We start from the raw sequence: 14,281 nt of genomic DNA on the forward strand, positions 1-14,281 counted from the left end.
AAGAGTGGCTGAAGAAGAAGCACATCAAGGTTCTGGAGTGGCCTAGCCAGTCTCCAGACCTGAATCCAACTGAAAATCTTTGGAGGGAGCTTAAAATTCGAGTTGCCAGGCGACAACCTCGGAACCTGAATGATTTGGAGGCTGTCTGCAGGGAGGAGTGGGCCAACATCCCTGCCGAAATGTGCACAAACCTTGTCACCAACTATAAAAACCATTTGACATCTGTGCTGGCCAACAATGGCTTTTCTACAAAATATTAACATGCTGTTTGTCCAGGGGGTCAAATACTTGTTTTTCCACATCAGATGGTTATCAATTTTAATAAATTCATATGATGTGATTTTCTGGAATTTTCTTTGGGATTCTGTCTTTCACTGTTAGAATGTACATATGATTAAAATTATAGATCGTTGCATTCTTTGTAAGTGGGCAAACCTGCAAAATCAGCAAGGGGTCAAATACTTATTTCCCCCACTGTATTATAGAAAAACATTTTTGGAAAAGTAAAAGGTTAAGTTTATATTTTATTGGTATGCTTCATCTTTGCAAGGATAAAAAACTGAGGATTGGGTCTAACTGATGCTATGATGACAACATAATGCAGTTTGACTGGGGTTGCTGAAGTGTAAAATTACCCAAATCCAGAAGCACAAAGCTGCTAACGTTCGCTTAAAATCTGATACAATAGCTTCAAGAACCGGCTCCCACACAGTGAGGGAATATTACACAATGTATGTGCCTGAACTGGGTTTTGCTTTTAACTTAACCTGTACATAACCCCAGAAAATACTGTAATTTAGTTAGCTAATAAGATGCTTCTTGACCTTTGTTGTATGTAAGCTAGTCAGCTGAACATGCAGCAACATTTGCAGCTTATATTTGAGCAGATAAACACTGTTTAATTCCTTCCTTACATTATTTCTGTTGTGTTTATAGTTTTAGAAAGGTGATAAAGATACTAACCTCCAAACTCTTTGCTTACCAAGTCCTACAGCCCAGTTCACACTGCTTTAGCATGTGGATAAATCCAAAGCTTGACAGGCCTGCCAGTGGCTCATATCAGAACTACTTTCTATGTGGTCCCTTTGAAAACTGTGAGTTCAGCATGTAACAGGGACGTATGTGGATTAGAGTAAGCAGGACATGATTTCTGGAAAAGGATGTTTTGTAAACAATTAAAATAGGCTACAGTTTTTCAATGATGTGAGCAACATAGATTAAACACCCCTTTTCTCCATCTACTGAGGTAAATGCAGAAATCTCAGAGATGAATATGTCAAAAACTGGATAAAATTAAACTAAAAATACTATAGAAAATGTCTTTTTTTGTATTGTGTGTGTGATTGAACCAAGCCTTAGGCACAGACCTTGAGCATCACTGTGTTGAGTCGAAAGTTGTTGAGTCAACCTTTTTTGGCACTGAGCACGACATACTTGCCCTGAACTCTGTGTGAGGTGAACCTGGCTACACTGGTGATTCTCAAGGACCCACTCCATCAGACTCTCACGCATAAGATGAAATTCTGGAATCACTATAGTGGATCAACACAAAATCCCATTACCTCCAACCCCCATCACTGTGGCTGATGTCACAGTCTGAATGTTTCGTTCTATGTGGATCTTTTCAGGAAATATGCATATTTTAGTACAATGCAGAAAAGTACTTACATATATCAACACACTGTTTTCAGATACAGATTTTCCATCTATTTTGTATCCCACTATTTTATGTATACTGCATCTGTGAATAATTATTCTTCTCGACATGCACCAGTTATGAAAAATTTACAGCAGGGTGTTGCCTGAGGGCTTCAAATGACAACACAGGGAAATGTTGTTTCTTCATTGTATTGAACACTGTAAGTGCTCTACAGCTAAAAGTGAATCTAGTGTTGACAAAAGCGTTGAGGTGAAGCAGACAATGCAGAAGCGGCTCTTTCAATGTGGTTCAAGGCTGTGCTGCTGTTGTGTACTTGAGCAGCACAATGCTTTGGCATGGGCTAGGAAGTGACACATCCCATAACCAGACTCAACCCAGGCCCTCCGTGGGTCAAAACAGCTCCCCTACATGGTTTATTAAATCTGATTGTTATTGTGGAGGTGATAAAAACTGCGGGGCAAAACTGCTGTACTGGATGATGGCAGATTTCATACAAAGAATAACACCATATGCCTCATGTCTACCTTAAACGAGAGTGGATATTGTAAGTCAACGGTGAAAGTCAGACAGAAATACCCCAAATCAGACTAAACACAAGTGAGTGTTTTGTTTATTCCATGTATGGTAGGCTACCGTATCCAGACAGGGGACAGACAGGACAGTGACTATCAGCAAGGAAGGGAAGGTCAGATGGGAATCCAGGTCTCACCTTTTGTTCTCTTCAGATGACACACACGCTGCTTGCAAAGTGTTGACCTGTTATTGTCTGTTTTGGTGTGTTTGGTCTCTAACACGGAAGGACGCTCCGCTTAATCAGATGAAAATGGCAGTATGATCATGAGCCCAGGTTAAAATACGTTACGTCCTTAAGCCATCATCTCTGTTGTTAACTTAATTGTGGAGGATGCTTTGTGAGTGCACACTCAGGCACGGTTCCTTGGGGAGCCTGTGGATGTAGGCGGGTACTGCCTTACCCGCCCAGGAGATGCATGACCCAGATGTTTGATGAATGGACATGACTTGTGTAGGTGTGGTGGAGGTCAGGAGACGTTCATCAAGAGTGAACAGGAAATCAGCAACTCACTGCGAAACTTACTGGACTCACGCAAAGTCAAAAAACTGTTTTAAAAGGGGAGGTATGAAAGAAGCATTCACGCTTTACAAGCATGGCCCCAGTTAATAAATGTGAACATGGGAGGGAAAACATGGGAAATCATGACATGGCTAATTACAGGTACAAGAACAGAAGAACATTGATAGAAAGTGTTTGAAATTGGCTAAAGAATGCAACATTTGTTTGATTATTGTATTGACTAAATAATAGAGTCCGACAAGCTACCATAAAATATACACATTTCAAGGCACATCAAAGGGCTGTTAGACAGATTCCTGGGTTATGCTCGGCTCTTAACCCCTGCAGGAACTTTGTCTGGCATGAGTGACAAATTACAAGAAATCCATGAATTGACAGGAAGAATTCTTCAGAGACACATGATTCAAGAATCAGACAATGTAAATACCTGGACAGCATGAGGAGAGGCACTAATGGATGGAGAGGAGCAGTGAACGGAAAGGGATGGGAGAGGTAAGGAGACAGGGACACAAGGAGATGTTTGCCTGCCAGCAGTCAGCCGCATCGACAAGGTCATTTCTAAAGTAACATGCCATGGGGGGTCGGGACAAGCATCCCATAAAGCAGATAAAGAACAATAGCAGGAACTATAGGCCACAAAATGACTGGAGCCTCTCCCTGGACGAAAATAATAGAAAGACCTGTCAGATCAGGACACACACTCAGCATGAAGGAGACAGGGTGGATGAGATATTTTTATAATTTGATTAATGCTAATGCAACAAGGAAAGTGGGATCATGAGTTATGCTGCCAGACATAACTTCAGTTGCCATCAAAGTGTGTGTTTGTACAATTCACACAGCACTCCATACGTACTTTTTATTTTTTCAAGATGAATGCTTGTCTTACAGGAAAATGCTGCGCAAAACACTGAAAATGAAACAAGACGACATACTACTACAGAGTAATAGAAAATGATTGATATTGATCTTATTTCACACATTCAACAACTTGAAGGGATCTTAATACAATGTGACTTCACGTTTGAAATATGCACGTCTGTCACACAAAAATTGTCACATCACTTGACACATTTCGTGTCCGCAAAAGATTGTTGATTCCCTGATTGTTGTTGTTTTTAAGCTAAATGAATGCACACTGGATTATGACATATACTTTGTGGCTTGGTGTGCCACTCAGGTATGCACGTTTTGTTGTTTAACTTTATAAAGAGCTGTCTGTGTTATGATGGAGCAGAAGGGTTTCGTCTAGTTTGGGGTTAACACTCCATATCCTTTTCCATTCAACGCATTGTTCCTTTTACCACTGATTAATATCTTGTTTAAACAGCCTGCAGACACACCAAGCCGTCGGTATGTTCTTACTGTAAATCCTCTGGAGTTGATCAACACAATGGCCCACATTCCTGGCATTTAAATTCCTTTATATCACTGCATCTCCACTCCAACAGAGACACAGGAATATGACACTGGAACAAAAACAACTTTCTACATGGATGTCTGTTTATATCATTTAGTTTAAAACATTAGCGAAACAGGACACATGACACTTTGGGGGGTGTCCGGCCAGTGCTTTACCTTTGTAACGCATCACTGGACCTCTCACCTACACCCTGTTTGACCCTAGTTACATCTTTAGCAATGTTTTCTCTTTCATGGAATAACAACAGCAGGGGCAGAACTTCATTCAACATTAGCCATTGTTTTCCTTTTTAAATTTAGAATCAATAATAGTCATTAGAGAGAAATGGAGACATTTATCAGGGTTAAATCATTTGACCTGACTCCAGCATTGTCGCCGTATGTGGGATTACCAAACACCCCCTGCTAATTATGGCTTCCTCTGGGCTGATGAGGTGACACGTTGTATAAAAATATAAAAACATGATTTCATATCCATAACATTAAAGCTGCACTAATGAAGGTTTTTACATCAACAATGAATCAAATAACTACATCTAAAGGCGTCAGAGGTCTCTTGCAGTGATGAAATCACACTTATCATCCAACTCTGCAGCTCTACAGTTTACTGTAGTCTTAACATGCTATGTAATCATAATAATAATGTACATGTGTGTGTACAGAAGGCTGTTATGGGTAACCATAGATTGCAGAAGGGCATATCTCCAAAATCTCAACCAGAGCGCTGAACAAGTTGATTGGCTGATTCAGCTCCTGATGGTTCGAAACAGAGACAAAAACAAACGTAAACATGCTGCATACAAGTATAAAAGCCATGTGAACGTTTCAGAGCAGCCTGCACCTGTCAAGTCAACAATGCCAGTAAAACAAACTGTATGACTTCATGTTACATATCTGGATGGGTGATAACATTTTATATAGAAATGTATTTATATTCATATAACAATAGGGTAAAAGAACTTCACAAATGCAATGCTAGATGCTTTGTCATTTTTTGCTGTTTGATGTGAACGTGCAGTACGTTACATTTTGAACAGTTTAAACTTTCTGCCCTCCTAGCCAAGGTCCAGGCCCATTCAAGCCAAAAGCCTTGGGTGTTGTCCTGCGCAACAATAGAAAGCTGTGGCATTGCCTGCACTTCCTCACGTATTCTCGAGGGATGGGAGACGTCATTTATGAGATGGGAGACGTTCATCCGCAGCACCCAATACAAGACTTAGACCAGATATAAATTTTCAATTTCCTATGTTTTTTATTCACCAGAGTCAGACTGAACCTCTCTTGAGATTGTCACTCCCATCTATCCCATAATCACTCAAACTCAAAGATAATTTCTATTTTGATTACATGTTTCTGTCAAGTTTCCAAGCTGCATTTTGCAAACAATATGTTACAGCCAGTAGACACACATGTCACATTTTATCTTGTATCTATCCAAAGCTCCCTTGTATTCACTCCTGTCTGACAAAGAACAACATCTCACTCATCACACACAATCTCTGATCAGCGTCAAGGTGTGGTTTGATCCATGACCCAGGCTGCCATGTCTGATTGAGTTTCACAGGGGTTTCAGACTCTTTTCCTTATGGCTACACAATTTAAACACCCACCCATTACAGACATCCATCCCTCCTTCGGAAATGAACTCCTCGCTAACAGACATGGTTTGAGGTTACACCTCAGCTCCGCCAACAATACAACTTTGATCTCTTTAGGCGTTTCACAGTGGTATACATTGTATGACTTAATTGTGCCTCCTCTGAGCTTGTACCTCCCGCATGGCTCTCTGGAGGCAGGACATAAGGGAGGATAGGACTGTGTGTGTGTGTGTGTGTGTCTGTGTGTGTTTTTGGAAGAAGGGGTTGTGCAGGCAGATTGTGTGCTTCACTTTCTACTTTCTGTTAAAAAAAAAATCCTTTTAGCAGTAGGACCCAGAGGATTGTTGTAGGGGGGGAAACACTACAACACACAGTACACCTATGTTGTCTGAAGCAGGACAAAGATGTGGAAAAAAAAGTTGTACAACACTGTAACAAAAAAGGTTGAGCTTTGAGCCATGTCATTGGCTAAGAAGATTCTGACAATGCATCAGGAAAAAAAATGCAATGGCTCTTGAGGTCAGGGCAGAGTCTGCTATATATGTATTGCAACAGACAACACCTTTACTGACTCTACAACTGCTCTTGCATGGTGAGCAGTCATCACTCATCTCTACATGGATAATATGAGCGCTTCTGTGGCCGTGTACAGGAATATTTACACGGAGGACCGCTTCAAACAGGCCTACGGCTCCGATAATGACACGAGTGGAAGTTTGCGGCTCCGGGAAAAGCTCGCAGAGAGGTGCAGGTGTTCGAGGGGAGCCTGCCTTCACCTGTTGAGGGAGAGAGTGCCGATATTTAACTGGCTGCCAAGATACAGACTAAAGAAATGGATTTTAGGAGACACTATAGCGGGACTGACAGTTGGTATTCTTCACATTCCGCAAGGTGAGTAAACATCAAAAGCAAAGTCTGTTATTCTGTGTCAATCACAAAATAAAAAAAGAAAAGAAAGCAAAATTGTTTACAATAGTTGCTTACATTATTTGATTAAGGTAATTATATTTATTGCATTTTAGAATCAACCGTGCCAGTATTTCATAATAATAATAATAATAATAATAATAATAATAAAAATGCATTTATAACAAGATCACATTATTATCGATATGATTATAATAATTAATATGGATAATAATACAAATAATTTGAGCAAGTATTGCAAGATAAGGATAAGTGTTAAAATATAATAAAAAGGAACGATTTGGGGTCTACAACTATATGGCTAAACCATGGTAATGTCCATTGTCACAGTGGGGATAAATACAGCATGTAGTGTGGAGTGTGAGTGAGTCACTTCTATTAGTGCTTCTTTGTCCTCAGTTAACTTTGCATGCTTCAGCATTATAAGCTTACATATGGACACATTTTACATTCTGAACCTTCTGCTAATTGATGAACTGTCTTTTTGAATGTCGTTCTCTAAACAGGCATGGCCTTTGCTTTACTCACATCTGTGGCACCAATATTTGGCCTTTACACGTCCTTCTTCCCGGTGGTCCTCTATATGGTTTTTGGCACAGGTCGCCATGTGTCCACAGGTAAGACTTGTGTGCACACAACATCTAGTGTATATTCTAGAGGAGCATGGCGAACATCGTTTTAATCAACAGGGGGGGTTGTCTTTGCCATATGCTCAATACTATTTACTGTTACATTATTTCATGAATGCACCTGGGGCTCAATGTCAAGTGTCAGTTCTTTTCTACTGGCACTGAGGTTATAGGTCTTTTCTCAGGTACCTTTGCTGTGGTGAGTCTGATGACTGGCTCTGTGGTGGAGCAGCTGGTTCCCACTCCTCTTGACATGAACTCAAGTTCATCTGAAGCGGCTGAGTTTGAGGCCCAAAGGATTGGAGTGGCCTCAGCCGTAGCACTCCTCTCAGGAATTATTATGGTAAGACAGAAAGCCTATGTATTAAACACAAAATCATAAAATAAAATAATAATGCAACTGAGATCTTTCTTTTTGTTAAGACTAGCAGACTGTATTACCGACATAGCTTGTAATTTGAATCTCTTGTGCCCCAGCTGTGTATGTTTGGTCTTCAGCTGGGCTTCCTCTCCACCTATCTGTCTGAGCCAATTGTCAAGGCATTCACCAGTGCTGCTGCCTTCCATGTTACCATCTCCCAGCTGCAAAGCATGCTGGGGCTGCGGCTCCCTCGCCACACTGGGACGTTCTCCCTCTTCAAAGTAAGGGACGTCTTGATGGTCTAATCCAACATGATGTTATTTGGGATTTTGCTGCTGTTTGCTCACAGCTGAGTAACGTGTGTGTTCAGACTTTGGCGTCAGTGATGGAGAACCTGCCTCACACCAACATGGCTGAGCTGCTGATCTCCTTGGTGTGTTTGGCTCTCCTGGTGCCAGTCAAAGAAATCAACATGCGTTACCGGCACCGCCTGCGTACACCTATCCCTGTGGAGATCCTCACAGTTAGTCAACTGGATTTATGAATGTTGGGAGTGCATTTACTATTTACAACATAATTAACAGGTAATAAGCTGAGGTTTTATACTTTTTTCTTCAGGTGATTATTGCTACAGGTGTGGCCTATGCCTCCTCGCTGGACTCTACTTACAACATTGAGATAGTTGGCCACATCCCAGCTGGGTAATCTTTTAGATTTGAAATTAAAAAAGACCCTCAAAATCCTAGTAGTAGGTCCTAGTAATTTGACTTTTAATACTCCTATCCCCAGATTCCCGAGGCCACGGATGCCTGCCTTGCACACTTTCCCTGACATTGCTGGAGATACAGTAGCCATAACATTTGTTGGTTATGCTGTGTCGGTCTCACTGGCAATGATCTATGCTGATAAACATGGATATTCCATACATCCCAACCAGGTAAAGTGTGAGAATGTCACAGCTGCTTGTTGAAATGTTCTTGCCAATCTGTTAACTTTTTATATTGAACCTGTGTTTGATTTCAGGAGCTGCTGGCTCATGGTGTCTCCAACACGGTGTCCTCTTTTTTCACCTGCTTCCCCAGCTCAGCCACTCTAGCCACCACTAATATACTTGAGAGTGCTGGAGGATACACACAGGTAGAAGTGGACATGCTATGCAATACATCTTCTGTACATCTTCTTGCTCTATTGAAAACTGGAACCTGTTATAACACTAACAAAAAAAAATTAAGTTATTGTGTTTACAGCAAAACAGTCCTATATGTAAAATTATTAACAACAGAGAAATATGGGTATCACTTAAAAATACAGTACACAAAATTGTGAGTATTTACTAAGAAACGAGTGAGGAACGATATTTTTTTCTGGTGAATATAAAATCTCTTGTAATCATGAAGTAATAAGGGATTACCTAGTAACTACTTAGCATGATCCATTTCCATGTAAAAGACATTGTTCAGTTTTGTATGTGAATGTACCTTAAATGTGTTTAGCCAAAAAAGTACAGATTGTGGGTTTATAAACTATAATCAGTGTGAATGCAGATAAGAATACATTTATATCCAACTGTTTTAGGACTTGCTTGCATATTGAACTTCCATATTGTCAGTGCATAAAATGCTCCAAATAAGGAGCAAAGTTTGTGAAATACATTGGGATTCCCTGTAAGGAATGTGTGTCTCGTATGTGTTCCTGCAGCTCTCCGGTTTGTTTACTAGCCTTGTCGTTCTGATTGTCCTGCTGCTGATTGGACCACTGTTCTATTTCCTACCCAAGGTGTGTTTATATAAGTGTGTCACTACAAGCATACCAGAGAAGAAGAAAGAAAGAAAGTGCACACATCTCATCCTTTTTCTCTCTCCCCAGGCTGTACTGGCGTGCATCAATGTTACCAGCCTTAGGCAGATGTTCTTGCAGTTCCAGGACTTACCTGAGCTGTGGAGAATCAGCAAGATTGACTTTGTAAGGGCATTGATTGGTATAGCAATATAACACATTGGAGCAAAGGTAGCACATGAGATAAACCAACTTCTACCTTCCCCTGTCACACTGATTTGCTTGGCTGGAATTAACCATAATATTCACTGACATGCTTGCATTGTTAATTGTTATATCCTGACATGACAATACGTTATTGTGGCCATGTCTTTGTGTAGATGGTTTGGGTGGTAACCTGGCTGTCTGTAGTGGTACTTAACGTGGACCTTGGCCTAGCCATCGGGGTGGTTTTCTCTATGATGACCGTCATCTGCCGCACACAAAGGTACATTTTCCATTCTCTCTGCACGAATACTACAGTGCAATCCAGCTATTGCTCTTGCCAAATGCACTATTATAGGAAACACCATGCACATCTGAGAGTTTAAGCATGAACTGAGAAGATCATATCTACAGTAAGAACATTGAGAGTTTTATATATGTATTGCAGCTGTGAATTAAAATGATTCAGAGAGAAACAACATGTTATGTATTCAATTCAAATTTATGACCTATGGTTCAACAGGGCTGGTTGTTCAGTGCTTGGTCGGGCCAGCAACACAGAAATTTACAGACCTATGGAGAACCACAGCAAGGTGAGATGATGCTTTTGGATTTAAAAAAAATGGATGAAAAAAAAATATGTGCAAATAAACATTGTCTTTTATCTTAAACTTCAGGGATATCATTTTCTCCAACAACAAGTGATAATCATAATCTCAGAGATGATGCAGCCTATCTTAGAATGAAGCTGAGACAATCCTGTTTTCCTTTCAGTGCTATGAGGTGCCTGGAGTGAAGATCCTGACTTACAACGGGCCTATTTACTATGGCAACCGTAGCTTCTTCAGGGAGGAGATGAGCAGGCTGTTGGGCCTGACGCCAGAGAAGATCCGCAGCCGGGAGAAGGACAGGAAAACCCTGGAGAAACGCGAGAGAGAGGCCACCGTCAACACCGTGGTATGGCTGCTGCAATCATTGAGTTAGAATATACAGTTCACACTGTCCAATTTAATTTTAGCATCTTATTGTTTTTCCTCCCTCCATTGTTCTTTAGGAAAGAGTCATTGCAAACACGTCATTTTCTTCAGAAAATGAGTTCTTTAAATCAGGTAAGTAATGAAAACTGGCTCTGTGTGGACAATACTAAATATGCATATAGTTTCCTAAACAAAACCTATAGATATTCTCATTTTAAATCAGGAGACAACAGTAATTTGGCCATTACAAATGACATTTTTCTAGATTGCTCTATTTACATTTTATTTCTAGACATGTGCCGCAGATAATTTCAAGGAAGGCTTTCCTGTCATTTCTTTTTTCTTTTCTGTAGAAACATCTGAGAGTGATGTTCAGGCAGTGCTAATCGATTGCAGCAGTGTGATATTTGTTGATGTTGCTGGAGCAAGACTCTTCACACAGGTTAGTCTGCTAAAGCAAGACATAATGCTTTATACTTCTCAATATAGAGCTATCTATATTTTTTGTGCATTGTGTCAATGGAAATGATTGCTTTCGTTTTTTTGCAGATGTGTACTGAATGCCAGAAAGTTGGAGTTCATGTATATTTGGCAAACTGCAATGGTAAGGCCTATGTATCCGAATGACTTCTTTCCTGATGGCTTGTTCTGCTATATTCTCTGTTTATACTACATAGAGAGGTTTGTTCAATTTTCATAAAGTAGGATGATACATACTTATTACATTTGTTAAAATTCCCTTGTGAATATTAATCAATGACTTTTATCCCCTTAGAGAGTGTCTTAAAGATCCTCACATCAAGTGGTCTAATGAACTACATGAAGCCTCAACATATTTTTGTCACTGTTCATGATGCCGTGATGTATATTCAACAGCAGAAGGTAAGCTGGAAAGCAGAAATTTTCACAGATATAGAAATGTCTTGGATTCCTAATTGACTGTCGTAAACAAATGATGATACTGCTGTTGCCTTCCGTAGGAAAAACCTCCAGAGCACACCACAACTGTTTGGGTATGAGACAGGAAGGCAGTAATGAGTGATGCCATCTAAAATGGGACTAAATGGCAGAAGGCATTACTGTTTTATAAGAAGAGACAATGTCTCTCAGCTATATTGTAGCACTCCAGCATTTGGTCCAGACTGTACTGTATACCATTGTTTCAAATAAACTGTAGCCTGTTGTAGCACTATGTCATATATTATAGTTATTATTAAATTACAGTGTTACCAGTTTTCCCACAGATATTGGACACTCTTTAATCTGATAATATTAAATAGTCACAAATTCAGAGGGGTTTAAATCCAGCAGATAGAATCACTCCACATCAGACAATCTCATCAAATATTCTGTGTAAACAAATGAGAAAAACAAATATGTTATGTTATGTGAATATAAAACTGTGACAGATATGAATTATTTTGTTTTACAGTTGTTCTGTTCTTTATTGCCAGATATGCTGGAATATTAGCATAGTAATATTTATTTAGTTTCTGTTGCAATACAGATACATATAAAGTGCACTGAATAGTTTGTCAACATACTTTGTATATATATATATTTTGAAATATGTGCTTGAATATGCAGATATGTACAGTAATGCCATCCCATACTTTCTTTTATCTCCAGAAAGACTGCACAAAATATTTTATGAATGACTTTGTATTTGTCAGCAACTGTGCCATCCTGTGGCTGTTTTGACAATAAATATGTCTCCAAAAACAGAACTTCTTAGTGAATCATACATAAATTTAATAAATGTCAGTGACAATTGGGTCATAGGTATCTACATCAATACTTGGGTTACTGTGGTTATTAAGTATGAATACATTTTAGGGGGAAACACAGTGTGGAATGTGAAGCACGCCACTTTGTCAGATTTTGAAAACAGAAGAAGAGCGGTCTTTGTATTTGGTGAGGTACAGTAGGCCTATGTGTCTGCACTGAGATGATTAAAAAAAGTAAAAAAATACATGATTCAAATGACAACAAAGACAAAGGAAATTATTGCCACAGCAAGGATAAAAATTAGGGAAAGTAAGGACATCGGTCATCAGTCCAGATAAATTCAGATTTATTCAAAAATTAATGTATATTTTGATATCAGGAAACACCTTGAAATGCATAAATCTACTACTACATTTTTGATTCAGTGCATCTGTCACTTTTTACAGAAAGAAAGTTTGCACATCACAAAAGCCTGACTAAACCTGCTGTCATAAGATATTTAAAATGTGTTTTTACCAGAGATTGTAAATGCCATTACATTAATTGAAAGAGATGTCTTACCTTACCACCATGCTGCCCTCTGCTGTTTAACAGTTAAAGGGTTTCCTCCAACTGCTCATCAAAATCCCTTTACCTTGACCTGATAAAACTATATGAAGTGTGAGTTCAAAACCAGGACAAAAAAGAAAAAAAAAATAAACTAATTATTTCCTTGCTTGATGTTGGATAGCCAAGTTATTAATTTTTTCCAGTGCATATTTCAAAGAGGCCTCTAGACACTGTACCCTTTGGGTTTTTGAGCTAAAGGAGTGTTTCACTAATTGGCAAGAAGTAGTCCACTTCAATTAGAACATGGTACACAAGGCACTGGCCAAATGTTTACTAAGCCAGATTCTACCGGCAGACCTACTAACACGCACACACACACACACACACACACACACACACACACATACACACACACACACACACACACACACACACACACAGTTGTGTTTCCAACACTTTAGAGGACATTACATTAATTCCCTGAAGAATTATCCCTAACCATAACCACTATTTGTTTAAACCTAAACCTACCCCTAGCCTTACACCCAGTTTTCACCCTAAAATGTGATGATTTATATTATAGGGACCTGCATTTTGTCCCTATAAAGTAGGTGAGTCCCCAAAATATGACTGTGTAAACTGACCCCACAACATAGGGTAGTAATACCCACTCACACACAGGTACATATTCAAAAGGTAACCCTGCAAACTCCTCCAGGAAGGTCAGTGATTTAATGACAAAGCTTTGATTTACCTATTATTAAAAAGTGCTTGCAGGTAATGTGTACAGCATACAGTGTTATGTTAGTGACCACACATTGCCAAATGAAGTTAAACAAAAATGAAAAACAGTGGATTACAGTGGAATAATAAGAAACATCAAGTACTTAGCTTTCATTTCAAATTAATGCAATTTGTTAAGAAAGAGCAAAACAGCAAGCATTGAAATGTATCTGAAAATACACACATCCAATCCATCTAATCCAACCAAGACGCTCATTATAACTATGAAATTATACTACTACTACTGATACTGCTAATATTTCTACTTCTAATAATGATAATGTACAGTTCTATAGTTCAACATGTGTAGCATTTTTCTCTGATCTTTTGTTTCCATCTTGTGGTGAAATGTTGGAATGACAGTCTCTCAGCAGTTTCTCAGCTGTCACCACACTAACAAAAACCACCTTATTCTCTTTGTTGGAAACAAACACATGCACACATCATGCCATCAGACAGATGTTTTAATAGCTGAACCCCAGTGGTGGAAGAAGTACTCAGATCCTTTATTTAGAAAATGCGATGATGGTGGACAATTGATGTATTTAACACAGAACTGATGCCCTCTGCTACA

The 14,281-nt window shown here is 39.3% G+C and overlaps 1 protein-coding gene and 1 long non-coding RNA gene across 2 annotated transcripts; one reads left to right on the forward strand and one right to left on the reverse strand.

Moving 5' to 3' along the window:
- Positions 1 to 878: 878 nt before the first annotated feature.
- On the reverse strand, positions 879 to 1,455 carry LOC123974532. Its single transcript, XR_006825877.1, has 2 exons — positions 1,368 to 1,455; positions 879 to 1,150 (listed from the first exon to the last, which is right to left on the reverse strand). It is a non-coding gene; the product is annotated as an uncharacterized LOC123974532 (long non-coding RNA).
- Positions 1,456 to 6,250: 4,795 nt separating this feature from the next.
- On the forward strand, positions 6,251 to 12,442 carry slc26a10 (solute carrier family 26 member 10). Its single transcript, XM_046056833.1, has 18 exons — positions 6,251 to 6,664; positions 7,207 to 7,317; positions 7,515 to 7,672; positions 7,807 to 7,971; positions 8,061 to 8,213; positions 8,309 to 8,391; positions 8,480 to 8,627; positions 8,714 to 8,827; positions 9,389 to 9,466; positions 9,557 to 9,652; positions 9,847 to 9,953; positions 10,194 to 10,263; positions 10,445 to 10,627; positions 10,725 to 10,779; positions 11,001 to 11,089; positions 11,197 to 11,251; positions 11,423 to 11,529; positions 11,628 to 12,442. The coding sequence occupies exons 1-18, from the start codon at positions 6,391 to 6,393 to the stop codon at positions 11,664 to 11,666; spliced, it is 2,085 nt and encodes a 694-aa protein (XP_045912789.1). The 5' UTR covers positions 6,251 to 6,390; the 3' UTR covers positions 11,667 to 12,442.
- Positions 12,443 to 14,281: the final 1,839 nt, after the last annotated feature.

Source organism: Micropterus dolomieu, linkage group LG08 (genome assembly GCF_021292245.1).
Source record: "Micropterus dolomieu isolate WLL.071019.BEF.003 ecotype Adirondacks linkage group LG08, ASM2129224v1, whole genome shotgun sequence".
NCBI lineage: Eukaryota > Metazoa > Chordata > Actinopteri > Centrarchiformes > Centrarchidae > Micropterus > Micropterus dolomieu.